At 47.3% G+C, this 26,923-nt stretch overlaps 1 protein-coding gene across 1 annotated transcript in view; it reads right to left on the reverse strand.

The window, feature by feature from the left end:
• The window catches only part of LOC126336311 (MFS-type transporter SLC18B1-like), a 341,991-nt gene that overhangs the window by 211,491 nt on the left and 103,577 nt on the right, over nucleotides 1-26,923 (reverse strand). The window contains exon 3 of the mRNA XM_049999851.1: nucleotides 16,208-16,281. Within this exon, the coding sequence (XP_049855808.1) occupies nucleotides 16,208-16,281 (74 nt within the window). The remainder of the gene's footprint in view (nucleotides 1-16,207; nucleotides 16,282-26,923) is intronic.

Below are 26,923 nucleotides of genomic sequence, written 5' to 3' on the forward strand. Positions count from 1 at the left end.
AACTGTTCTTAAATGCACAAACTCAGTGTGACAATGCTTCAGCTGAAGTAGACAGTTACAAGTATTACATCACCGCATGGGGCTACTGTCATGAAGGTAGAACCACCTACTCTGCATATGGCATCACTAAGATTCAATGCACACAGTAAGTGTCAAAAAGCACCAGGAAGTTGGTTTTGAAATGAAACAGTATAAGATAGCTTGGCAATAGTGTGACTAACTGTAAGACAAGAGACATAATTGGAGCTACAGGTTGATATGTTGTATATGTTAGTACTGTAAGAAATTTGTGTACACACATAGTTTTAAGGATGTCTGACACGGAGAAACATAAGGGAAACTTTAATTTCAGAGACAAAGTCCCAGATGATATACTGAAACATTGGGTTAAAAAGCCACCTGATAGATGAAGGTAGATGCCAAACATAAGAAATAAGTAAGTGGAACCATTTGCTGTGGAATGATAAGCTGAGGAGGAAGATTTTTGTGGTATATTTTACTGGTTCTTTACTTTGTGATTTAATGGCAAAACATCTTTGTGTTGAAATGAGAGAAGTTGATTGATTTATCAACAGTGGATAAGTTAAATTAACTGAGAATAAGAATAGTGGATTACTAATTAAGGAGATTGTAAAGTTGAATGTTCATGGGCTATGGTTATGAGATGAGATTAAGCTGGCAAGTAAGTAAGGAGTTAGGAAATGTAAATAATAGTAATGTAAGTTTTTCAGTGAGCTGAATTCTGAACAGTAAGTTGTAATTAAGTAGAAGAACTTTGGGTTTGAGCTCAACTGGAGCAAAGAGGAAAACTAAAATGTACAATGTAAACTTCTTAGGAAATGTTTCTTAAAACTGTTTACACACACCTATATGCAGATCTACATCCGTTAAAGGACAGGGGACTGAAACACCCTGAAATATTAGGCAACTGAGTGAAATTTTAGAAGTCTTCTCCTAGTAACACAACGAGTGAGTACAGCAGGTCAGTATGCAGCAATCAAATGGAATGTAAACAAAGAATGACTGCTAATGTTGCAAGTAATATAGCCACAAGACAGAGTTAATTGTTACGCCACATGAGAGCTGAGTGTCCAAAATGCCAATGCAGCAGAATGACATCATAGAGAGAGGTGGGTGCCATCACTGTGTTGACCATGCAGAGTGGAGTACGAATGAAAAACAAGGACACGAGAATAACCATTCAGCACACTGACTCCACAAAATACATCTGTCAACACTCCTGAAAGGCAAAGTTGAGACACCTCTTAGGTGCAAATAGAGTGAACAGAGAAACTAGCCAGACAAGAAAAGTCCACAAGGTGATGTCATGGACATCTCACAAAGGTAAAGCATTTGGACCAGCCCTGTATAAATATTACTCCTGTTCCAGTGGAAGTACGCTAGTCTGCAGCCATCCAGCCTGAAGGAGGGACCTATGTTGGCTTATCCTCTGCTTGTTGAGACCATCTTCTATCTCTGATGGAACAGCAAGTCTTGCCTCAATGACATTGCCACTGCAAGCCACAGTGCTGCTGTCTAAATCAAGACTGGTAGGGAGATGTGGGAGACATCAACCACTAGGTCTTCTGGTTGCCAAACCTGCAGGCCCACAGAGTGATTAAAAATCATCGTTACTAGTAGTTGTAGTAGTAGTAGCTTTATTCATTCATAGATATATTCTTACAAGGATATAGAACATGTCAAAGTATTCACAAGTTTAGACCAATTTAAAATAATCTAATTCAGATACACATATATTTACAGACTTCCAGTTAAGAGACAAGCATTTGATTTACTCCAGGTATACAATACGTTTTTTACAAATAACTTATTTAATCACGTAATTCAGGTAGTGAAGGTAGACGAAAATTTAAGTCATGGGTGACTGGAATTTGACAGTAGGAAAAGGGAGAGAAGGAAACATAGTAGGTGAATGCAGATTGGAGCTAGTAAATGAAAGAGAAAGCCGTCTGGTAGAATTTTGCACAGAGCATAACTTAATCATAGCTAACACTTGGTTCAAGAATCATACAAGAAGGTCATATCATTGAAGAATCCTGGAGATACTAAAAGGTATCAGATAGATTGTATAATGGTAAGACAGATTTAGGAACCAGGTTTTAAATTGTAAGACATTTCCAGGGGCAGATGTGGACTCTGACCACAGTCTATTGGTTATGAACTGTAGATTAAAACTGACAAAATTGCAAAAAGGTGGGAATTTAAGGAGATGGGACCTGGATAAACTGACTAAACCAGAGGTTGTACAGAGTTTCAGGGAGAGCATAAGGGAACAATTGACAGGAATGGGGGAAAGAAATACAGTAGAAGACGAATGGGTAGCTCTGAGGGATGAAGTAGTGAAGACAGCAGAGGACCAAGTAGGTAAAAAGACGAGGGCTAGTAGAAATCCTTGGGTAACAGGAGAAAATATAAAAATGCAGTAAATAAAGCAGGCAAAAAGGAATACAAGCGTCTCAAAAATGAGATCGACAGGAAGTGCAAAATGGCTGAGCAGGGGTGGCTAGAGGGCAAATGTAAGGATGTAGAGGCTTATCTCACTAGGGGTAAGATAGATACAGACTAAAGGAAAATTAAAGAGACCTTTGGAGAAAAGAGAGCCACTTGTATGGGTATCAAGAGCTTAGATGGAAACCGAGTTCTAAGCAAAGAGGGGAAAGCAGAAAGGTGGAAGGAGTATATAGACGGTCTATACAAGGGCGATGTACTTGAGGACAATATTATGGAAATGGAAAAAGATGAAATGGGAGATACGATACTGTGTGAAGAGTTTGAAAGAGCCCTGAAGGATCTGAGTTGATACAAGGCCCCGGGAGTAGACAACATTCCATTGGAACTACTGACGGCCTTGGGAGAACCAGTCCTGACAAAACTCTACCATCTGGTGAGCAAGATGTATGAGACAGGTGAAATACCCTCAGACTTCAAGAAGAATATAATAATTCCAATCCCAAAGAAAGCAGGTGTTGACAGATGTAAAAATTACTGAACTATCAGTTTAATAAGTCACAGCTGCAAAATACTAAAGTGAATTCTTTACAGACGAATGGAAAAACTGATAGAAGCCAATCTCAGGGAAGATCAGTTTCGATTCCGTAGAAATGTTGGAACACGTGAGGCAATACTGTCCCTACGACTTATCTTAGATAGATTAAGGAACGGCAAACCTACATTTCTAGCATCTGTAGACTTGGAGAAAGCTTTTGACAATGTTGACTGGAATACTCTCTTTCAAATTCTGAAAGTGGCAGGGATAAAATACAGGGAGCGAAAGGCTATTTACAATTTGTACAGAAACCAGATGGCAGTTATAAGAGTCGAGGGACATGAAAGGGAAGCAGTGGTTGGGAAGGGAGTGAGACAGGGCTGTAGTCTCTCCCTGATGTTATTCAATCTGTATATTGAGCAAGCAATAAAGGAAACAAAAGAAAAATTTGGAGTAGGTATTAAAATCCATGGAGAAGAAATAAAAACTGTGAGGTTCGCCGATGACATTGTAATTCTGTCAGACACAGTAAAGGACTTGGAAGAGCATTTGAATGGAATGGACAGTGTCTTGAAAGGAGGATATAAGATGAACATCAACAAAAGCAAAACGAGGATAATGGAATGTAGTCGAATTAAGTCGGGTGATGCAGAGGGAATTAGATTAGGAAATGAGACACTTAAAGTAGTAAATGAGTTTTGCTATTTGGGGAGCAAAATAACTGATGATGGTCGAAGTAGAGGAGATAGAAAATTTAGACTGGCCATGGATAGGAAAGCGTTTCTGAAGAAGAGAAATTTGTTAACATCGAGTATAGATTTAAGTGTCAGGAAGTCATTTCTGAAAGTATTTGTATGGAGTGTAGCCATATATGGAAGTGAAACTTGGACAATAAATAGTTTGGACAAGAAGAGAATAGCAGCTTTCCAAATGTGGTGCTACAGAAGAATGTTGAAGATTAGCTGGGTAGATCACGTAAGTGAGGAGGTATTGAATAGGATTGGGGAGAAGAGAAGTTTGTGGCACAACCTGACTAGAAGACGGGGTCGGTTTGTAGGACATGTCCTGAGGCATCAAGGGATCACAAATTTAGCATTTGAGGGCAGCGTGGAGGATAAAAATCGTAGAGGGAGACCAAGAGATGAATACACTAAGCAGATTCAGAGGACGTAGATTGCAGTAGGTACTGGGAGATGAAGGAGCTTGCACAGGATAGATTAGCATGGAGAGCTGCATCAATCCAGTCTCAGGACTGAAGACCACAACAACAACAACAACAACCACAACAATAATGTAATGTCAGACTGTTCACTCATATCTCACTATCAGTCACTGCAAACACTATACACACAATTTTTCATAAAACACACACACACACACACACACTTTATCTTTGGGCCATTTTCTATACTGCAACTTCCCATTTGCTATCCTGATAAACTGAGTCAGCATCCCTCTAAAATGAGGGACATGTTGAGCTCAGAAAGAGGAAGAGGTGTTAGTATTGGGCTATGCGTAGCTTGGGGGTAAGTTTTTCTAGAAAGGGAAAAAATAAGGGGAAAAAACGCAGTGTGAAGGTGTTATGTGGAATGTTGGACTATTATTATTATCATTATTATTATTTATTTATTTATTTGTATACCTTTTTTTCCCAACTCCTACTCTGTTTTACCTAAGTAATCCTTCAATGTATAGAATTTATTGCTTAAAGGGTACTTTCTAGCTGCCTTTTTAAATAAGTGTATTTTTGTAATTTCTTTAATCACTTTTGGTAATTTATTTTGCAGTTTTATTCGTTGGTAGAAAATGCTGTTTTGAGTTTATTTTTTCTTGGTAAATGTAAGTTGAGTCTAGCTCCTGTTCCATGGTCAGAGACAGAGCTGTTTCTGCAGTAATTACGAATGTTATTTTTGATGTGTACAACTGACTGGTAAATGTATTCAAATGGAGCAGTTAAAATCCACAGTGTTTTGAACAGATCTTTACAATGAGCTCGACTAGTATTTTTGGTTATTATTCTTATGGCTCTTTTCTGGAGTTTGAAAATTGTGTTCATATTTTGTGCATTTGTTCCCCAACAAAAATGCCATAGCTAAGAACTGAGTCTATACATGAATAATATGTAGCTACAAGACAGTGCATGTTACACACTTATGATAAGATTCCAAGGGCATAACATGCTGATGACATTCTGTTTGCAAGTACCTTTGTGTGTTCACACCACTTCAGCTGAGAATCAATATTCATTCCTAGAAATTTTGCATTTGTTACATAGTCTACAGAGGTGCCATCTACATTTAATTTAAAATTGTCATTTTTCCTCTTCAAGCTGAAATTGATGGCATTAGTTTTCTTTATGTTCAATGTCACTTTATTGCTTATTGACCAATCATAAACTTCCTTGGAAGTTTCATTTGCTTTCTCTGCAAGAAGTTGTTTTTTTTATTTCTTTTTTTTTTCCTCAGTGACTATAATATTGCTGTCATCAGCGAAGAGAATTTTTTCACCATTAGTGATTGATGTATATCGAGAATAGTATTGGTCCTAATATGTTACTTTGTGGAACTCCCATATTAATGTATTTTGGTTCTGTTAAGTGTTTTACTAAATGTTTAGATCTATTGAAGTATGTGTTATCTCTACTCTTTGTACCTTATCTGTTAGGTATGATTGAAACGAATCATTAGCTACCCCTCTTACTCCTAATGCTTCCAATTTATTTGATAGAATCTCATGGTCGACTGTATCAAAGGCCTTAGAAAGATCCAAAATATGCCTGTGAAACGCTCATCTTTATCAAGAGCATCAAGTACAACTTTTGTGAAATCTACAATGGCTGACTCCGTATTTCTGCTACTTCAGAAATCAAACTGTGATTCGCTTAAAAGATTGTATTTATTCAGGTAATTCATTAATCTGTCTTTCATAATTGCTTCTATTATTTTTTAGAACAGTGGCAGCAGGGAAATGGGCCAGTAATTTTCTGTCTTCTGCATTACCTTCCTTAAGCAAAGGTAAACATCTTCTCTGTTTTAAGTGCTCTGAAGAATTCATTTATCATATTTGTTAAGGAGCCTGGTATAATCCCTATGCATTGTTTCAGTACACACAGTGGTATCTCATCTAAGCCTAATGACATTTTATTTTTTAGCATTTGAACAGTTTTATTGATTTCATTCTCTGTAGTTGGAAGTAACATCCTTGTATTTAGTGCAAACATTAGGTGCTATATTTGTGTTTGGGAAAAGTGTTGTGGATCATTTATTACTGTATCCCCCCTCCCTTAGCAGTATGTTATTCTGCATTTGTTTGCTGCTTCCTGATTCCTAGCCGGCCATGGTGGTCTAGCGGTTCTAGGCACACAGTCCAGAACCGCGCGACTGGTACGGTCGTAGGTTCGAATCCTGCCTCAGGCATGTATGTGTGTGATGTCCTTAGGCTAGTTAGGTTTAAGTAGTTCTAAGTTCTAGGGGACTGATGACCACAGATGTTGAGTCCCATAGTGCTCAGAGCCATTTGAACCGGATTCCTTTTTTATAACATCGCAGACTGCTTTACTTTTATTCCCTGCATTATATATTATTTTGTCATTAAATGACTTTTTTTGCAGCAATCAGCACCTTCCTAAAGATCTTTTTGTATCTATAATAGAAATTTAAGAATTTTGGATCACCATGACTCTTTTTCATGGTACTGATGTATTTAAGTGTTTGGGAGGACTTCTTAATACCTGGTGTTATCCATCTGTTTTAGTCAGATGTTGATACAGACATACAAACTTTTAGAAATGCCTTTTCAAAGTTCAATTTAAATATAATGTGGAGAATTTAGAGAATTTCATATTCACATTGTTTCCTTATACACTTCATCCCAGCTTTGTTTTGCTAGTTCTTTTAAAAAATCTTTTATTTTTATTTCTGATAGATGTAGTTTGTATGCTTGTAGTTTAGGGAATGATTCGATGCCTGATTTTACTGTTGTTATGACCAACTGGGACATGCCGAAACTTTGAAGGATATCTATGAGGGTGCTGCTGGATTCATTTATGATATTAGTGTTGATGTTGATGTCCCCACACAGAATTATGTTGACCTTTGTACTTTAGACTTTATCTAGACATTCTGTTAATTAATTGAAAAAAGTGTCCACACTATCACTGGGAGATCTACACACATACAAAATGATTAATTTCTTGGTGATATAAAGCCCTGTTAATTCAATACCTGATCCTTCAAAGTGTTTGTCTTCATTTACTGTACTGGGGTCATGTCTTGATTTTTTATACAAGTGTATGATCCTCCACCCCTTGAAGCAGTTCTGCATTAAGAGTTTGCCCTTTCATACAATGATAACACGACATGTTGGATTTTCGTGTTTCTACACCAATGTTCAGTAACACTAACTACTGTGCAGTTCAAAGATTGGAGCTCAAATTCTAATAGTTTTATTTTATTTTTTAATGATTGCACGTTTTGATGGAGTATTGTTATGTCTGTGAAATGCCCCATGTTACTCTTTCCAATGGTTTGTTTTTCTTTGTGACATTTGGTATGTGTGATATTTGAAGTGTTAAAATCTGTCGTGTGTGTGATTGTTTCAGTATTTTTTTAAACTGCTGGAGTCACCTGTTGTCTGGATTTAACCTCAAAAAGTACCTACTTTTCATACCCATGACAACACGTATTTGACCATGTGAGGGCCGAGATCCACCTCCTATACTTTTTGAATCAGATGTACCAATCTTCCCTTCCCAGTCTTGTTTAGGTGTGGACCATGCCTAGTGAAACCCCTTCTGTTGATGGTCCTGATGGGCACCAGAGAAAAATGAGCAAAGTCGGCTGTCCTCAGAGCCATCCCTAACCCCACACTGATTCACCTCACAGCTCCATCAAGGTGCAGTCAATCATGATGCCAGAACAGCTCAACAAACTGTACATTGGTGCCTTGAGTCAGGGAAGCTATCTTATACACGTTACCACCTATGTCATATGCCCCATCCTTGTCCAAACTGTTTCCCACCCCACCCATTATCACTACATGCTCCTCTTTTGTTAAGTTCTTAAATAAAGACCATAAGTCCTCTATCACATGACTTAGTCCTGCATTTGGCTTTAAGATACTGGTGGCCTGGTACGCTGCCCCTGAACTTTCCTGTAAGTGAGGGCCTACACCTCGCCCATTGCTACTAACTAGCAGCAGCATCTACTTCTTCCTAACACCTTGTACATTCCTAGGCTTGTTGGCCTCTAAGTGTGTTGCACACTTCCTGCACATCACTCTACCTGAGGCTCTTCTCCACTTAACTCTGACAGTGGTAGATACCTGTTTTTGGGGTTGATTATAAAACGGTCAGCTCATGTTCTCTTTCTTCCTATCCTCCTACTAGCTGCCAGTTCCCAACCACCGTCCTCCCCCCTATCACTCTTGATTCGTATCAGTTCATTCCTCCAACTGAGCCTGAAGGGCACTTATTTTCCTTTCCTCTTCCTCAATCAAAATATTCCTACTCTATACTCTGCAGTTCCCCCCCCCCCCCCCCCCCCTTCCAAGTGAAAATATTTCCTACAAGACTGGCAACAAATCCCTCTACTCACTACCCTATAACAGATCCCACATTTCTCACTCATGGCCAGTTTCGAAAGAATAATTAAGTTTAAAGAATGTTTTAAATTTGTCAAGGACGCAAGACTGGGTGTGTGTAAACAAAAAACGACACAAAGGTATTATGTGCACTTGTTATTATTGTGCTGATTTAGAGATACAATGACAGAAGAATGAATTAATAATTACTTTGCTTTTAGAGAATTTACATTATCAAGTGTGTGTGGTCAGGTTTTTAAGCATTTATAAGGCCTAGATCGCATCTATCTAGTAAACAATACGGAATGTGTTAGTTAAATATGATTTTGAAATGTTTAATTACACTTTTATTGTGACAATAGGCATTGATGAAACTAGCAGCTGTCGTTTTTCAACAAATTTTGCACTATCAAGAAAATGTGAATAGAATTTTTTGTGTTATGTCACACAAAATTTTGGGTTATGTCGTGATTATCAGGACTTCAGATAACACTACATTTTTTCAAGGACAAGCTCTGCTGGTTGCTAATATTCAGTTGTGTGACAAGAATGGACACTACAGCAAGTATACAAAACAAAGAAAATTTAAATTTGACATTATTTCCTCTTAAATAATGTCTTTTAGCAGATGAAGAAAATATCTCTGATCTCACTCGGTGTCCATCTCGGAACTAGGGGCATGCTGTGGCTGCCACCTGCTTCCTGTTCCTGACAGGTACTTTGATGCTGTGGGCCTTACTCCTGTCAGATGCCACAGCATGACTCAGCCCCATTTCACACATTCTGTTCAGAGCCAGTGGACACTTACTGGGGCACTGTCTATGACATCAATGAGTGTGTTCTGGTCAGCCCTCCCCCCAAGCTGTTAGCACCTGAGGCAGTTTGGACAACACCATCTGAGCTGAAGCCAGTGACCTGTGACATTGCCAGACATTGAGCCTGTGACTACATTGCTGTATTGACCGAGACAGCGGGGCATATGTGACTGTCAGTGCATTCTGGCTTGGTGTGCACCACTTCTGCCCACTTTTACTATTGACAGCTGTGAACAGAGACAACCATGTATTGTGGAACAATGAATGTTTGTTTGTTGATGATGTTCTATTTGTGCCAACTGGCATACAAAATGCATCAACACACTCACACATTATGAAAATTTTCCCTTCTTGTCACATGGAATGGCCCAATAGTCGTATTTGGAATGAATCACACAGATGACGATGACAATGATGACATTGGAGGAGGAGGAGGAGGAGAAGGAGGAGATTAGTGATTAATGTCTCATCGACATTGCGGTTATTAGAGCCTAAACACAAGCTTGTATTATGTGTATTATGGAAGGGTGGGGAAGGAAATCAGCTGTGCCCTTTCAAAGGAACCATTCCTGCATTTGCCTGAAGCAGTTAGGGAAATCATGGAAAACCTAAATGAGGATGGACTGGATGTGGGTTTGTACCATCATCTTCCCAATTGTGAGTCGACTGTGTTAACCAATGCGCCAGCTCACTAAGTGATGGTGTTGAATGTGGGCCACTTAACAGCAAGTGTGGCGAATCTAGATGGGATATTTTTACTTCCCCTTTTGTTTTGCCATCTGCCTCCTTAGAATTCTTTTTTTTTTTTTTTCATTTTTGAATTACCGTTAATTTACACGAGTAGAATCTGCACTTCCACAAAAGAGAAAGGCTGGCCCACAGTTTTAAGGAATATAACACCAGATATAATTTTTTGTTTAGTTTTGATGTAAATAAAATAGAAAGAAACTTCCACATGGGAAAAATATATTAAAAACAAAGATTCCAAGACTTACCAAGCGAGAAAGCGCCGGCAGACAGGCACAATGAACAAAACACACAAACACACACACAGAATTACCAGCTTTCGCAACCGATGGTGGCTTCTTCAGGAAAGAGGGAAGGAGAGGGAAAGACGAAAGGATGTGGGTTTTAAGGGAGAGGGTAAGGAGTCATTCCAATCCGCTCCCGGGATTGGAATGACTCCTTACCCTCTCCCTTAAAACCCACATCCTTTCGTCTTTCCCTCTCCTTCACTCCCGGGATTGGAATGACTCCTTACCCTCTCCCTTTCTCCCTTAAAACCCACATCCTTTCGTCTTTCCCTCTCCTTCCTTCTTTCCTGAAGAAGCAACCATCAGTTGTGAAAGCTAGTAATTCTGTGTGTGTGTTTGTGTGTTTTGTTCATTGTGCCTGTCTGCCGGTGCTTTCTCACTTGGTAAGTCTTGGAATCTTTGTTTTTAATATATTTTTGTTTAGTTTCATGTATGTAATTGATTTTCTAATTTATTTTAACTATTTTTAGTTAGTATATTTCATTATAGGGCAAAAACAATAATTGTTTTGCAACTTAAATCCTATTGTTGACTTAAAAACAAATATAAATTCTGTACTAATGATAAACATTTGGAGGAACAACTAATAGTATCCTTAAAGGAACCATCTGGCTCTATTTGAAAATATTTTAGCAAATTCATCCCTTACTTAATTCCAAAGTAATTAACAGTTTTGTCAAAAGTATTGTTTACGTAACAATATAAGTTAATTTCATGATTTAAACAAATAATTCAGCCTAATCCTCATAATAGAAGAAACTGCTAAAAAGAACCTATTTTTCAATGTATTCAGTTAATTTAATGGGTTAAGTTTTAACTGTAATTTCTGTAAATTTAACTTCAAAAATGTGTAGTCTCAGTACCTATTATTGCAAGGATATATAAGGGCCAGATTTTCGGTTCTGAGATAGTCAGTTCACAGCCGATATGTACCCTTCTGTTCTTCAAGAACTGTGAACTTTGTGGTTAGGTTTTTACTGTTCGTAGATGTTCAATAATAAATTATTGCTGCAGTATGTGAATGTTCACCTGCAACCTTTTAATGAAGCTTATCAAAAGTTAAACAATAGAGCACTGGCTATATAACTGTGTATTATTTGGGGGGAGGGAGAGGGGGGGGGGGGGGGTTGTGAACACAAAGTAAACTACTATGAAACACAAATGTGCACCTGTCGGCTACATCATTTAATGTAGTCAGTGTTGTTCTTCCACTACCCATTTTTCAGCCACTGCAGTAACACAGTATATCGACACCGAGGACAATCAACGAAGAAATAAAAGGAGGCAAACCATCACACATGGACATTGGCATCCTTGTGAAGTGTTAGCAAACCATTCACTGGGGGTGGGAACAAAGGCAGTCTCCCCAAGCGGAGTTGCTTATAATGCATGAGAGCCCATCTAGCAATTACACGAAAAACAGTCGTTATGATACCCTGAACCATTACATTGGAAACCAATTCATACAAATGCTAAACTGCCCTGACAAACTGTCCATCTGGACAATGCTGCCTTCCCCTCTCTTGCATTTTAGGTATGAAGCCCAACGGTTCACAAAATTCCAAAATCCTTGTGACACTGGTGTCAAAAGGGTTGGCCTACTGTCAATAAATAAAACACATGTAGCCGAAACATGCTGAACCGATAGTGGCATGCGGTAAACTTCCCACTAGAGGAGCAAACAATGCATTAGTGGACACTGTCCTATGCAAAGTCTAGTGAGCAGCACTGCCTTTCCATCAGGGTGGTTTATGTAGATGAGTGACCAGTTTGTTCGTTGCCACTTCCAGCCATTTGATTTCTCACTGACACATTATTCTTATGTCAGACAATGAGGTCACACCTAGCAATGAGATGGTACACAAATGTGCAGCAGCATTCCAAAAAGTTTCTTTGGCTATGTCATCTCCTTACATCCTGACATGTCCATATACCTAGCAAAAGACCACCTCCTTGTCCCGGTGTTGTATCCATTGTAAAGTGCCATGGATGATCTAAATCAATTGGTCAACTGGGTACAAGCAGTGGGTCACTTTTAGTGCACTAAGCGAGTCAGAGTAGACAAGACACTTCATATTGTGTTGGCTTTGAATCCGTCCAGTAGTGTCAAAATGCCAAATAACTCTGTATCATAACCTGATACACGTTTCAAAAAGTATACTTGGGAAACCCAATCGGGGAGAACAGCTGAACAACCAGGTGCATTCACTTGCTGAGGGCCATTCATATAAATGATAAAACTGTGGTATCTACTTAAAATCAAAGAAAATAAATCTGTAAAAATGTAGTGTGGAGTACAAGTTTTCTTGTATTGCATAAAGCTTAAAATTGCTTTAGGCCTCTGAAGACAATGAAGCAGCAATTTGTTCCATGTCAGGCTGCATATTCTGAGGCCTGATACATCCAGATCAACTAAACAGTCTACAGCATATATCCTGAAGCACTTGGTTGCATGGGGCCAATGAACAGTCTTTCTCAAAGTTGGTCTACACTTCTGCACTCAGTGCTAATGAATGACACAGTGCTAAGATTTTCAATGGCTCTCTAGCCAGGAGGACAGCGTCTAACATCTTCAGATAGGAAGTACGTACTGATCCATAAACCACACTGAAAACTAAAGTGAGAACATGTCACTTTCCCAAGACTTTCTGATAGGGCATTATGAAATATTCAATTATTTGACGCTCTTTGTATGAAAGTCTCTCAAGTGCGCAAGCCAGGTTAAGAAAGACAATATCATTACAGTGATGTGTCATCCTCAACTAGTGTGGGGCCTCCTGACATGGTACTGGATCCTGAAACTTTGTAATTAGACATTCACTTGATATTTGGTGAATATCTTCATATTTTAGAATATTCTAGGATAGCTCACACAAGGTTTTTAAAAGCAATCTCCTTCGCTCCCCATCAGTCTTGATTTAGACTGCAGCACTATGGCTTGCAATGGCAATGTCATTGAGGCAGGACTTGCTGTTCCATCAGAGATAGAAGATGGTCTCAACGAGCAGCATCCTAACAATGAATCTAAGTCTGTCCCCTGATTTACCTACAGATGAGGCAATTTAATCATTGAATTTCATATCTCCACCTGCCTTACGTGCAACTGAGTTTTTGTGATTGTTCCATGACATTTCTCAAAAATGTCGTGCCCTCAAATTTGACTACTTCCAAATAGTGTAAATATACAATACTACATTTGTGGTTTTATGAAGTGTACTGTTTTGTATTTCTGAACATTTAAAATAAGTTGTCAATCTTTGCACCACTTTGAAATCTTAACAACTGACATTACTTATGAACCTTTTTTTATGATTATACTTCATTATAGGTGTAAAAGTCTGATGTTACTATTATATTGTCTTCTAGGCCATTAATATATGACATGAACAGTAAGGGTCTCAAAACCTATTCCTGTGACACACCTGAATTTATTTCTACATCTGTTGATGACTCTCCATCCAAGATAGCATGCCGTGCAGTGCAGTCACAAAATTTGTCTTATAACACATTTCATACTAATTTTGTTAATAGGCATTGGTTTGGAACTATTGCTAAGGCTTTTTGTAAATCAATAAATAATGTATCTAGCTGACAGCCTCATTCCATGTCTTTCAGGACATCATTCAAGAGAACGATGAGGTGTGTTTTGCTTGACCAATGCTTTTTGAAATCCATTTTGTATATTTACTTCCCTCATTGATAGGGACATGGAAATATACATTTGCCAGGTCATAGTTAGAAAAGTACTGGCCAACTGCAAGCTTGATCATTAGCTGTCCTGGTCAAGGAATCAGATAAGTGACAATTTTGGACTATTTTTTAACTTTACCTTTGAAGTGGACAAAGGGAGACAAATTTTACTTATCACCAGCAGTAGCATGATATGTTGGCTGGTTGGAGTTGGTATAATTTCATTTTGTTCTTGGAGTCACTCTAACTTTACCTTAAAGACTTCACAGACAGGGAACACAATGGAGTGAGCTCTGAAAAAAGCTGCACAAGATAGGTCTTTCCCCTGTCATACAAGCCCCAAAGCAATATGGAGCTTGCACAGTTTCTCCAGTTCACCGAACTACTACAACTGAAAGAAAAAGCCACAGGAAAGGAAAATTCACCAAAGAACATTCATTACATTACAGTGGATGGAGTGATGAAGAATGGAATCACATTTTTAGATAATGCTATAACAATTAGTTGGCCTCCACAGAGGTACTGACAGAATATATTAAAACATGTTTCTTGATTCAGTGGCAAGTAGATGAGGGAAAAAAATGTGGAATTTGTCTTATGCTTTATCCAGGCACCACATGGTACAGTCACTTGATTTTTATGATTGATCTACTGCCTAATCCCTTTTACAATGTTATGGTGCCTTGCGTACAGCTCATCCACAATAAGTCAACGATTCATGCACTGGCTGTCAGAAATGGCAGGAGGCTCTCCTTGCCCCACATTAGGAGTGCTGAGGGGAGAAAAGCATTGGGGAGAAGGCAGTGTTGCCTGTTTCCTGCAGTGTTGCCACCATTACCTTTAATGATGTGTGCAGTAATACTTCATGTCTATGAGCAACTTAGTGTTGGCAGTGCTCAGAGACAAATGAATATCTTTCAACTAATGCCGATTTTCTCCACCTCTCGCAGTACCAGCAAGATCATCAAATTATCGTGAACAAGCTGTGCATTAACAACATTATCTTTTTGTGAAACAAATTTTCAGCTGTTTGTGGAACCACATATGCTTGCGCAAAGGCCACTACTTTTTCTGAAATGGATCTGGCAACTTTATAGGTTATCTATCCACATCTTGATCCTGAGGAACACCAACCACAACATTTGAAATTAGTGTTTCTTCATAAAAACAACTGCATTCATCATTTTCTGAGTCAATTTTGCAATTTTACTACAATTTTTTAGGTCTGCAGTCAGGATCTATATGATTAGTATATTGTTCTCTACATAACTGGAATTACTAGCGAGATGCCACTACTTGTGTTTGTTTCAAAAAATGCTCACAAAACTGCTATAGACTTGAGGACCCATCAAGTTTCCTAGGTCACGCCTCATAATGAAATGTGAAATGTGTTTTATTCATCTCATAACATAAACAATTTCAGAACGTATAGCTGCCAGTGTGGGCCAAAACAGTAGAACAGAAGGAAATATAAGGCACAATCATAGAAAAATCACAGCTACACAAAGCTTGGGAGATTACATCTCCATTATGTTATAAGCACTGGCATTTTCAAGTGGTAGCACGTCTACAGTGTACTAAGAGTACCATGATTTGAGTGCAAAGTGCCACCTGCATTGGACAACATGCTGATGACAGGGGTCACTGCTGATTGTCACAGGTTATGGCCACTGACACACCATAGTGCAGCAGACCACTTGCTGGATGACAAAAGTTGGTGAGAAGTCATTTGTTTCTTTTTCACCTAACATTATTTATTATTATTTTAAAACTAAGAAATTTCAAAACAATATTTATGCACATATTAATTTAAATTTCAGAAATAGGATAACACAAAGAAGTCTCTCATACCGTCTGCCATAAAAGGTGTAATAACATTCATATTGGAAGAAAAGTTGCTCCTCTCAGTTGGTAACTGTCCCTTACTATTTCATTCCTGTTGGGCGATTGTGTTAGGAAAATAGCAAGACTTGATGGGAAAGATTGTACTCCTTTCTATTTTATCAGTTATTGTGACCTTAAAAGTTCAACTTAATATTTTGACTATGTGCTAATAGAAAAAATTTTGCTTTCGAACTTACCCAAAGAGGAAGTTGCAACTGCCTGCTACAAACATTCCAGTCATGAACAAAAACTTTGCACCAGTGAGAGGCAACTAAAATAGAGCAAAACATCATAATCAGTGAAATGACTTTTGGTTTAATGAGTTATTTAATAATCCATTCTCTAGAAAGATCCTCAAAAACCACAACTGTTATCATGCACTAACGATATTTCTTGCCATTAAAATACAATGTGGTAAAAATAAATCTCATTTAATTTGCAGATATAGAGGTCTATCCACTAGTACTGACTTTGTGACAAGCACAGTCAAAGTAATAATCTCAGCATTCCTCGAATGGAATATTGAATGTCACAAAAAAATTAAGACAGGATGGCTGGAACAATACTTGCGCCCAGCTCTTCCAACAGCGTGAATTCAGAATTTAACTGCCATGCTACTTCAACAAGTTTTGTATCACTTAAAACACATACAAAAGCCTCTTTATTGCACAAATGAGAATTTAATGAACATTGTTAAGGAATAGAAAGTATTTTCTCATCTGAGTTTCTGAGATAAGGATTATTTGGCAAGGCTGACAGCACACAGTACAACATTTCATTATAGCATGTAGCTTCTGCGGGATACAAATTAATGGAATAGAAGGTGTAGAGAGCATAAAAAGATGGTAACAGGTTTGTTACGACAATAACATTTATCGAAGTAGGATGGCACCAAGCAGACTAGCAGATTAAAATTTCCTTGAGCACCCTGATGTTAAAACTGAGGATAATTGTAACAAAATTGTCTGGAAAGATATCAGTGCAAACAGTGCACACTGTAGTTTCATGAAAACTGCTGCAAAATAAACATTAAACTTATAACTGGTGTCATGTTACAAGTGTATTGTTAGAACATGTGAAACGAAGTATTTAAATATTATGAGAAACAAGAAAACAAAAATGAAAGTGTTGCTGAGTGATATCAAAGCTGTACATGGTGGCCCCAGGAAAAGAAAGTTTTTATATAAACTGTCGTTTTCATCCATCATGTTTCCACTTATATGATAACAACTGACCTGTTCACTCCAGAATAGACTGAATCATCTTCAGCAAAGTCACCCTGCAAATCAAGATAGTGCCACAGCGTCATCTAACAGAAGGCTCTCAGAGCAGCACCTGCTGAATGGAGCTCTCTTCTGTTCTGAGTTGTCAAACAGAGCAGGTGATCAATGGCTTAGTACTCAAACTTTAACTTTTTCACTTTGCTCCTTCTCTGAGATGGGATTGAGGGCACTGGAGTTATCTTCTCCACCCCCCCCCCCCCCCCCCCCGGAAATCCTCAATATGTAATCCCCAAAGGAAAACAAATCTATACAGCTTCTTTTTCCTAAAGAAGTATTTCATTTACAAGTTCAGACCATTCTTAAATCCTGAATATCCGCCTGCCAATGAGGCATACAATATAGAGTCAGGTGTCGGATGCCAGATTACTTCTGCTTCTGGTTTTGATGTGCCACAAACAATTTCTGAATTGATGAGCAGATGCATTAAACTGCCACATAGGCACATCTGGCCACATGGTTTGCCTATCACAGGCAGTCTGGGTTACCCATCACAACCAACACAGCACCTCTGCTGCTGCTCCTGCTGCTGCTGTTCAATGCTACCAAAGCAGGTATGACAGCCCAGTGTCACAACATCAGGCACTGGCTACAACATCACTAGTTCTGCTGCCGCCCTATTGCTGCCCATCGCTTCCATGCCATTAATAAAACTGCATCCAAAAGTTGCAAATTTTAAATCTATGGAGAAACATTGCCAGAGACATTGCTGAGGGTTATTCTCAAAGTCATTTTTTGTTGCTTTGATGCATATAGTTGAAATGCACGCCGTAAAGAGGTCGCAGGGGAAGCTGGAGATAGATCCAGAATTGCAAGCAAAGATGTGGCAACTCTGGGTGGAGAAGAATACCTGAAAAATCCTTTCAATGAGGAATTACACAATTTGACACCGCAAAGCAGCACTGTGCCAGGAGGTTGCCTCATTTCCCATTTCTGGGGCTCTCAGAGGCAGGATGTAACTGATGTTGCATTGGGTTCACTGGATGCCACCTTCATGGCTAAATTAGGGGAAAAGACCACACTCTCTTGACAAAATGTTAACTGATGCAGAGAAAATGTGTGCCCAAGGTGGTGAAATACAGGTAGTAGTCAACAGCCTAAAGTTGCAAGGAGAGATCATCTAGTTCTTATGCAGATTCCGTGTAAGGGCTGAGAAATATTATCAATTGATGTCCTTGTACAAGGACAAGAGAATAAATATCGAGAAAAGTATAGTTTTTGCTGCTGCAGAGACAAATTTTTCACCATATGCCAAAATTTAGAAAGGATTGAGAAGGGTTTGTTGACCTGATAAGAGCTGTCTCATGGCACAGGTATCAACAGTGGAGGAAAAGGGGGAGGGGGTTTATTAATGAGCTGAACATGGCTCTTCTTAGTGAAGCAGTAGTTCAGTGTAGACACATTTGCTTTCTTCAACGATGTGGAAACTCACTGTGTGGATATTTCACTTGCAACATTGATACCTATGTAGGTGCTGGATGAACTGTAGTTCTTGAAGCATACTACGAGAGGTCATACAAATTTCATTTCTACGTAATCAAATCTACCAATATGCCCATTCCCATCCGTCTGTCCCAGAAGGTAACCTCAATTAGAGTGGGGTGAGAGTGTGGGGGAGGGAGGGGGGTCGAGAGTGTGGGGGGGAGGTGGAGGGAGGAGGGAGGAGGGAGGAGGGAGGAGGGGGGAGGGGCGAGGGGGGAGGGGGGAGGGAGGAGGGGGGAGGGGGGAGGGGGGAGGGGGGAGGGGGGAGGAGGGAGGGGGGAGGGGGGAGGGGGGAGGGGGGAGGGGGGAGGGGGAGGGGGGAGGGGGGAGGGGGGAGGGGGGAGGGGGGAGGGGGGAGGGGGAGGCAGGAGAGGGAGGAGGCAGGAGAGGGAGGAGGCAGGAGAGGGAGGAGGCAGCAGAGGGAGGAGGCAGCAGAGGGAGGAGGCAGCAGAGGGAGGAGGCAGCAGAGGGAGGAGGCAGCAGAGGGAGGAGGCAGCAGAGGGAGGAGGCAGCAGAGGGAGGAGGCAGCAGAGGGAGGAGGCAGCAGAGGGAGGAGGCAGCAGAGGGAGGAGGCAGCAGAGGGAGGAGGCAGCAGAGGGAGGAGGCAGCAGAGGGAGGAGGCAGCAGAGGGAGGAGGCAGCAGAGGGAGGAGGCAGCAGAGGGAGGAGGCAGCAGAGGGAGGAGGCAGCAGAGGGAGGAGGCAGCAGAGGGAGGAGGCAGCAGAGGGAGGAGGCAGCAGAGGGAGGAGGCAGCAGAGGGAGGAGGCAGCAGAGGGAGGAGGCAGCAGAGGGAGGAGGCAGCAGAGGGAGGAGGCAGCAGAGGGAGGAGGCAGCAGAGGGAGGAGGCAGCAGAGGGAGGAGGCAGCAGAGGGAGGAGGCAGCAGAGGGAGGAGGCAGCAGAGGGTGGAGGCAGCAGAGGGTGGAGGCAGCAGAGGGTGGAGGCAGCAGAGGGTGGAGGCAGCAGAGGGTGGAGGCAGCAGAGGGTGGAGGCAGCAGAGGGTGGAGGCAGCAGAGGGTGGAGGCAGCAGAGGGTGGAGGCAGCAGAGGGTGGAGGCAGCAGAGGGTGGAGGCAGCAGAGGGTGGAGGCAGCAGAGGGTGGAGGCAGCAGAGGGTGGAGGCAGCAGAGGGTGGAGGCAGCAGAGGGTGGAGGCAGCAGAGGGTGGAGGCAGCAGAGGGTGGAGGCAGCAGAGGGTGGAGGCAGCAGAGGGTGGAGGCAGCAGAGGGTGGAGGCAGCAGAGGGTGGAGGCAGCAGAGGGTGAGGCAGCAGAGGGTGAGGCAGCAGAGGGTGAGGCAGCAGAGGGTGAGGCAGCAGAGGGTGAGGCAGCAGAGGGTGAGGCAGCAGAGGGTGAGGCAGCAGAGGGTGAGGCAGCAGAGGGTGAGGCAGCAGAGGGTGAGGCAGCAGAGGGTGAGGCAGCAGAGGGTGAGGCAGCAGAGGGTGAGGCAGCAGAGGGTGAGGCAGCAGAGGGTGAGGCAGCAGAGGGTGAGGCAGCAGAGGGTGAGGCAGCAGAGGGTGAGGCAGCAGAGGGTGAGGCAGCAGAGGGTGAGGCAGCAGAGGGTGAGGCAGCAGAGGGTGAGGCAGCAGAGGGTGAGGCAGCAGAGGGTGAGGCAGCAGAGGGTGAGGCAGCAGAGGGTGAGGCAGCAGAGGGTGAGGCAGCAGAGGGTGAGGCAGCAGAGGGTGAGGCAGCAGAGGGTGAGGCAGCAGAGGGTGAGGCAGCAGAGGGTGAGGCAGCAGAGGGTGAGGCAGCAGAGGGTGAGGCAGCAGAGGGTGAGGCAGCAGAGGGTGAGGCAGCAGAGGGTGAGGCAGCAGAGGGTGAGGCAGCAGAGGGTGAGGCAGCAGAGGGTGAGGCAGCAGAGGGTGAGGCAGCAGAGGGTGAGGCAGCAGAGGGTGAGGCAGCAGAGGGTTGAGGCAGCAGAGGGTGAGGCAGCAGAGGGTGAGGCAGCAGAGGGTGAGGCAGCAGAGGGTGAGGCAGCAGAGGGTGAGGCAGCAGAGGGTGAGGCAGCAGAGGGTGAGGCAGCAGAGGGTGAGGCAGCAGAGGGTGAGGCAGCAGAGGGTGAGGCAGCAGAGGGTGAGGCAGCAGAGGGTGAGGCAGCAGAGGGTGAGGCAGCAGAGGGTGAGGCAGCAGAGGGTGAGGCAGCAGAGGGTGAGGCAGCAGAGGGTGAGGCAGCAGAGGGTGAGGCAGCAGAGGGTGAGGCAGCAGAGGGTGAGGCAGCAGAGGGTGAGGCAGCAGAGGGTGAGGCAGCAGAGGGTGAGGCAGCAGAGGGTGAGGCAGCAGAGGGTGAGGCAGCAGAGGGTGAGGCAGCAGAGGGTGAGGCAGCAGAGGGTGAGGCAGCAGAGGGTGAGGCAGCAGAGGGTGAGGCAGCAGAGGGTGAGGCAGCAGAGGGTGAGGCAGCAGAGGGTGAGGCAGCAGAGGGTGAGGCAGCAGAGGGTGAGGCAGCAGAGGGTGAGGCAGCAGAGGGTGAGGCAGCAGAGGGTGAGGCAGCAGAGGGTGAGGCAGCAGAGGGTGAGGCAGCAGAGGGTGAGGCAGCAGAGGGTGAGGCAGCAGAGGGTGAGGCAGCAGAGGGTGAGGCAGCAGAGGGTGAGGCAGCAGAGGGTGAGGCAGCAGAGGGTGAGGCAGCAGAGGGTGAGGCAGCAGAGGGTGAGGCAGCAGAGGGTGAGGCAGCAGAGGGTGAGGCAGCAGAGGGTGAGGCAGCAGAGGGTGAGGCAGCAGAGGGTGAGGCAGCAGAGGGTGAGGCAGCAGAGGGTGAGGCAGCAGAGGGTGAGGCAGCAGAGGGTGAGGCAGCAGAGGGTGAGGCAGCAGAGGGTGAGGCAGCAGAGGGTGAGGCAGCAGAGGGTGAGGCAGCAGAGGGTGAGGCAGCAGAGGGTGAGGCAGCAGAGGGTGAGGCAGCAGAGGGTGAGGCAGCAGAGGGTGAGGCAGCAGAGGGTGAGGCAGCAGAGGGTGAGGCAGCAGAGGGTGAGGCAGCAGAGGGTGAGGCAGCAGAGGGTGAGTGAGCAGAGGGTGAGTGAGCAGAGGGTGAGTGAGCAGAGGGTGAGTGAGCAGAGGGTGAGTGAGCAGAGGGTGAGTGAGCAGAGGGTGAGTGAGCAGAGGGTGAGTGAGCAGAGGGTGAGTGAGCAGAGGGTGAGTGAGCAGAGGGTGAGTGAGCAGAGGGTGAGTGAGCAGAGGGTGAGTGAGCAGAGGGTGAGTGAGCAGAGGGTGAGTGAGCAGAGGGTGAGTGAGCAGAGGGTGAGTGAGCAGAGGGTGAGTGAGCAGAGGGTGAGTGAGCAGAGGGTGAGTGAGCAGAGGGTGAGTGAGCAGAGGGTGAGTGAGCAGAGGGTGAGTGAGCAGAGGGTGAGTGAGCAGAGGGTGAGTGAGCAGAGGGTGAGTGAGCAGAGGGTGAGTGAGCAGAGGGTGAGTGAGCAGAGGGTGAGTGAGCAGAGGGTGAGTGAGCAGAGGGTGAGTGAGCAGAGGGTGAGTGAGCAGAGGGTGAGTGAGCAGAGGGTGAGTGAGCAGAGGGTGAGTGAGCAGAGGGTGAGTGAGCAGAGGGTGAGTGAGCAGAGGGTGAGTGAGCAGAGGGTGAGTGAGCAGAGGGTGAGTGAGCAGAGGGTGAGTGAGCAGAGGGTGAGTGAGCAGAGGGTGAGTGAGCAGAGGGTGAGTGAGCAGAGGGTGAGTGAGCAGAGGGTGAGTGAGCAGAGGGTGAGTGAGCAGAGGGTGAGTGAGCAGAGGGTGAGTGAGCAGAGGGTGAGTGAGCAGAGGGTGAGTGAGCAGAGGGTGAGTGAGCAGAGGGTGAGTGAGCAGAGGGTGAGTGAGCAGAGGGTGAGTGAGCAGAGGGTGAGTGAGCAGAGGGTGAGTGAGCAGAGGGTGAGTGAGCAGAGGGTGAGTGAGCAGAGGGTGAGTGAGCAGAGGGTGAGTGAGCAGAGGGTGAGTGAGCAGAGGGTGAGTGAGCAGAGGGTGAGTGAGCAGAGGGTGAGTGAGCAGAGGGTGAGTGAGCAGAGGGTGAGTGAGCAGAGGGTGAGTGAGCAGAGGGTGAGTGAGCAGAGGGTGAGTGAGCAGAGGGTGAGTGAGCAGAGGGTGAGTGAGCAGAGGGTGAGTGAGCAGAGGGTGAGTGAGCAGAGGGTGAGTGAGCAGAGGGTGAGTGAGCAGAGGGTGAGTGAGCAGAGGGTGAGTGAGCAGAGGGTGAGTGAGCAGAGGGTGAGTGAGCAGAGGGTGAGTGAGCAGAGGGTGAGTGAGCAGAGGGTGAGTGAGCAGAGGGTGAGTGAGCAGAGGGTGAGTGAGCAGAGGGTGAGTGAGCAGAGGGTGAGTGAGCAGAGGGTGAGTGAGCAGAGGGTGAGTGAGCAGAGGGTGAGTGAGCAGAGGGTGAGTGAGCAGAGGGTGAGTGAGCAGAGGGTGAGTGAGCAGAGGGTGAGTGAGCAGAGGGTGAGTGAGCAGAGGGTGAGTGAGCAGAGGGTGAGTGAGCAGAGGGTGAGTGAGCAGAGGGTGAGTGAGCAGAGGGTGAGTGAGCAGAGGGTGAGTGAGCAGAGGGTGAGTGAGCAGAGGGTGAGTGAGCAGAGGGTGAGTGAGCAGAGGGTGAGTGAGCAGAGGGTGAGTGAGCAGAGGGTGAGTGAGCAGAGGGTGAGTGAGGCAGAGGGTGAGTGAGGAGAGGGTGAGTGAGGAGAGGGTGAGTGAGGAGAGGGTGAGTGAGGAGAGGGTGAGTGAGGAGAGGGTGAGTGAGGAGAGGGTGAGTGAGGAGAGGGTGAGTGAGGAGAGGGTGAGTGAGGAGAGGGTGAGTGAGGAGAGGGTGAGTGAGGAGAGGGTGAGTGAGGAGAGGGTGAGTGAGGAGAGGGTGAGTGAGGAGAGGGTGAGTGAGGAGAGGGTGAGTGAGGAGAGGGTGAGTGAGGAGAGGGTGAGTGAGGAGAGGGTGAGTGAGGAGAGGGTGAGTGAGGAGAGGGTGAGTGAGGAGAGGGTGAGTGAGGAGAGGGTGAGTGAGGAGAGGGTGAGTGAGGAGAGGGTGAGTGAGGAGAGGGTGAGTGAGGAGAGGGTGAGTGAGGAGAGGGTGAGTGAGGAGAGGGTGAGTGAGGAGAGGGTGAGTGAGGAGAGGGTGAGTGAGGAGAGGGTGAGTGAGGAGAGGGTGAGTGAGGAGAGGGTGAGTGAGGAGAGGGTGAGTGAGGAGAGGGTGAGTGAGGAGAGGGTGAGTGAGGAGAGGGTGAGTGAGGAGAGGGTGAGTGAGGAGAGGGTGAGTGAGGAGAGGGTGAGTGAGGAGAGGGTGAGCGAGGAGAGGGTGAGCGAGGAGAGGGTGAGCGAGGAGAGGGTGAGCGAGGAGAGGGTGAGCGAGGAGAGGGTGAGCGAGGAGAGGGTGAGCGAGGAGAGGGTGAGCGAGGAGAGGGTGAGCGAGGAGAGGGTGAGCGAGGAGAGGGTGAGCGAGGAGAGGGTGAGCGAGGAGAGGGTGAGCGAGGAGAGGGTGAGCGAGGAGAGGGTGAGCGAGGAGAGGGTGAGCGAGGAGAGGGTGAGCGAGGAGAGGGTGAGCGAGGAGAGGGTGAGCGAGGAGAGGGTGAGCGAGGAGAGGGTGAGCGAGGAGAGGGTGAGCGAGGAGAGGGTGAGCGAGGAGAGGGTGAGCGAGGAGAGGGTGAGCGAGGAGAGGGTGAGCGAGGAGAGGGGTGAGCGAGGAGAGGGGGAGCGAGGAGAGGGGGAGCGAGGAGAGGGGGAGCGAGGAGAGGGGGAGCGAGGAGAGGGGGAGCGAGGAGAGGGGGAGCGAGGAGAGGGGGAGCGAGGAGAGGGGGAGCGAGGAGAGGGGGAGCGAGGAGAGGGGGAGCGAGGAGAGGGGGAGCGAGGAGAGGGGGAGCGAGGAGAGGGGGAGCGAGGAGAGGGGGAGCGAGGAGAGGGGGAGCGAGGAGAGGGGGAGCGAGGAGAGGGGGAGCGAGGAGAGGGGGAGCGAGGAGAGGGGGAGCGAGGAGAGGGGGAGCGAGGAGAGGGGGAGCGAGGAGAGGGGGAGCGAGGAGAGGGGGAGCGAGGAGAGGGGGAGCGAGGAGAGGGGGAGCGAGGAGAGGGGGAGCGAGGAGAGGGGGAGCGAGGAGAGGGGGAGCGAGGAGAGGGGGAGCGAGGAGAGGGGGAGCGAGGAGAGGGGGAGCGAGGAGAGGGGGAGCGAGGAGAGGGGGAGCGAGGAGAGGGGGAGCGAGGAGAGGGGGAGCGAGGAGAGGGGGAGCGAGGAGAGGGGGAGCGAGGAGAGGGGGAGCGAGGAGAGGGGGAGCGAGGAGAGGGGGAGCGAGGAGAGGGGGAGCGAGGAGAGGGGGAGCGAGGAGAGGGGGAGCGAGGAGAGGGGGAGCGAGGAGAGGGGGAGCGAGGAGAGGGGGAGCGAGGAGAGGGGGAGCGAGGAGAGGGGGAGCGAGGAGAGGGGGAGCGAGGAGAGGGGGAGCGAGGAGAGGGGGGAGCGAGGAGAGGGGGAGCGAGGAGAGGGGGAGCGAGGAGAGGGGAGCGAGGAGAGGGCGAGAGAGGGAGCGAGGAGAGGGGGAGCGAGGAGAGGGGGAGCGAGGAGAGGGGGAGCGAGGAGAGGGGGAGCGAGGAGAGGGGGAGCGAGGAGAGGGGGAGCGAGGAGAGGGGGAGCGAGGAGAGGGGGAGCGAGGAGAGGGGGAGCGAGGAGAGGGGGAGCGAGGAGAGGGGGAGCGAGGAGAGGGGGAGCGAGGAGAGGGGGAGCGAGGAGAGGGGGAGCGAGGAGAGGGGGAGCGAGGAGAGGGGGAGCGAGGAGAGGGGGAGCGAGGAGAGGGGGAGCGAGGAGAGGGGGAGCGAGGAGAGGGGGAGCGAGGAGAGGGGGAGCGAGGAGAGGGGGGAGCGAGGAGAGGGGGAGCGAGGAGAGGGGGAGCGAGGAGAGGGGGAGCGAGGAGAGGGGGAGCGAGGAGAGGGGGAGCGAGGAGAGGGGGAGCGAGGAGAGGGGGAGCGAGGAGAGGGGGAGCGAGGAGAGGGGGAGCGAGGAGAGGGGGAGCGAGGAGAGGGGGAGCGAGGAGAGGGGGAGCGAGGAGAGGGGGAGCGAGGAGAGGGGGAGCGAGGAGAGGGGGAGCGAGGAGAGGGGGAGCGAGGAGAGGGGGAGCGAGGAGAGGGGGAGCGAGGAGAGGGGGAGCGAGGAGAGGGGGAGCGAGGAGAGGGGGAGCGAGGAGAGGGGGAGCGAGGAGAGGGGGAGCGAGGAGAGGGGGAGCGAGGAGAGGGGGAGCGAGGAGAGGGGGAGCGAGGAGAGGGGGAGCGAGGAGAGGGGGAGCGAGGAGAGGGGGAGCGAGGAGAGGGGGAGCGAGGAGAGGGGGAGCGAGGAGAGGGGGAGCGAGGAGAGGGGGAGCGAGGAGAGGGGGAGCGAGGAGAGGGGGAGCGAGGAGAGGGGGAGCGAGGAGAGGGGGAGCGAGGAGAGGGGGAGCGAGGAGAGGGGGAGCGAGGAGAGGGGGAGCGAGGAGAGGGGGAGCGAGGAGAGGGGGAGCGAGGAGAGGGGGAGCGAGGAGAGGGGGAGCGAGGAGAGGGGGAGCGAGGAGAGGGGAGCGAGGAGAGGGGAGCGAGGAGAGGGGGAGCGAGGAGAGGGGGAGCGAGGAGAGGGGGAGCGAGGAGAGGGGGAGCGAGGAGAGGGGGAGCGAGGAGAGGGGGAGCGCGAGGAGAGGGGGAGCGAGGAGAGGGGGAGCGAGGAGAGGGGGAGCGAGGAGAGGGGGAGCGAGGAGAGGGGGAGCGAGGAGAGGGGGAGCGAGGAGAGGGGGAGCGAGGAGAGGGGGAGCGAGGAGAGGGGGAGCGAGGAGAGGGGGAGCGAGGAGAGGGGGAGCGAGGAGAGGGGGAGCGAGGAGAGGGGGAGCGAGGAGAGGGGGAGCGAGGAGAGGGGGAGCGAGGAGAGGGGGAGCGAGGAGAGGGGGAGCGAGGAGAGGGGGAGCGAGGAGAGGGGGAGCGAGGAGAGGGGGAGCGAGGAGAGGGGGAGCGAGGAGAGGGGGAGCGAGGAGAGGGGGAGCGAGGAGAGGGGGAGCGAGGAGAGGGGGAGCGAGGAGAGGGGGAGCGAGGAGAGGGGGAGCGAGGAGAGGGGGAGCGAGGAGAGGGGGAGCGAGGAGAGGGGGAGCGAGGAGAGGGGGAGCGAGGAGAGGGGGGAGCGAGGAGAGGGGGAGCGAGGAGAGGGGGAGCGAGGAGAGGGGGAGCGAGGAGAGGGGGAGCGAGGAGAGGGGGAGCGAGGAGAGGGACGTCAGCTAGTG

This window comes from Schistocerca gregaria, chromosome 2 (assembly GCF_023897955.1).
Source record: "Schistocerca gregaria isolate iqSchGreg1 chromosome 2, iqSchGreg1.2, whole genome shotgun sequence".
Taxonomy (NCBI): Eukaryota; Metazoa; Arthropoda; class Insecta; order Orthoptera; family Acrididae; genus Schistocerca; species Schistocerca gregaria.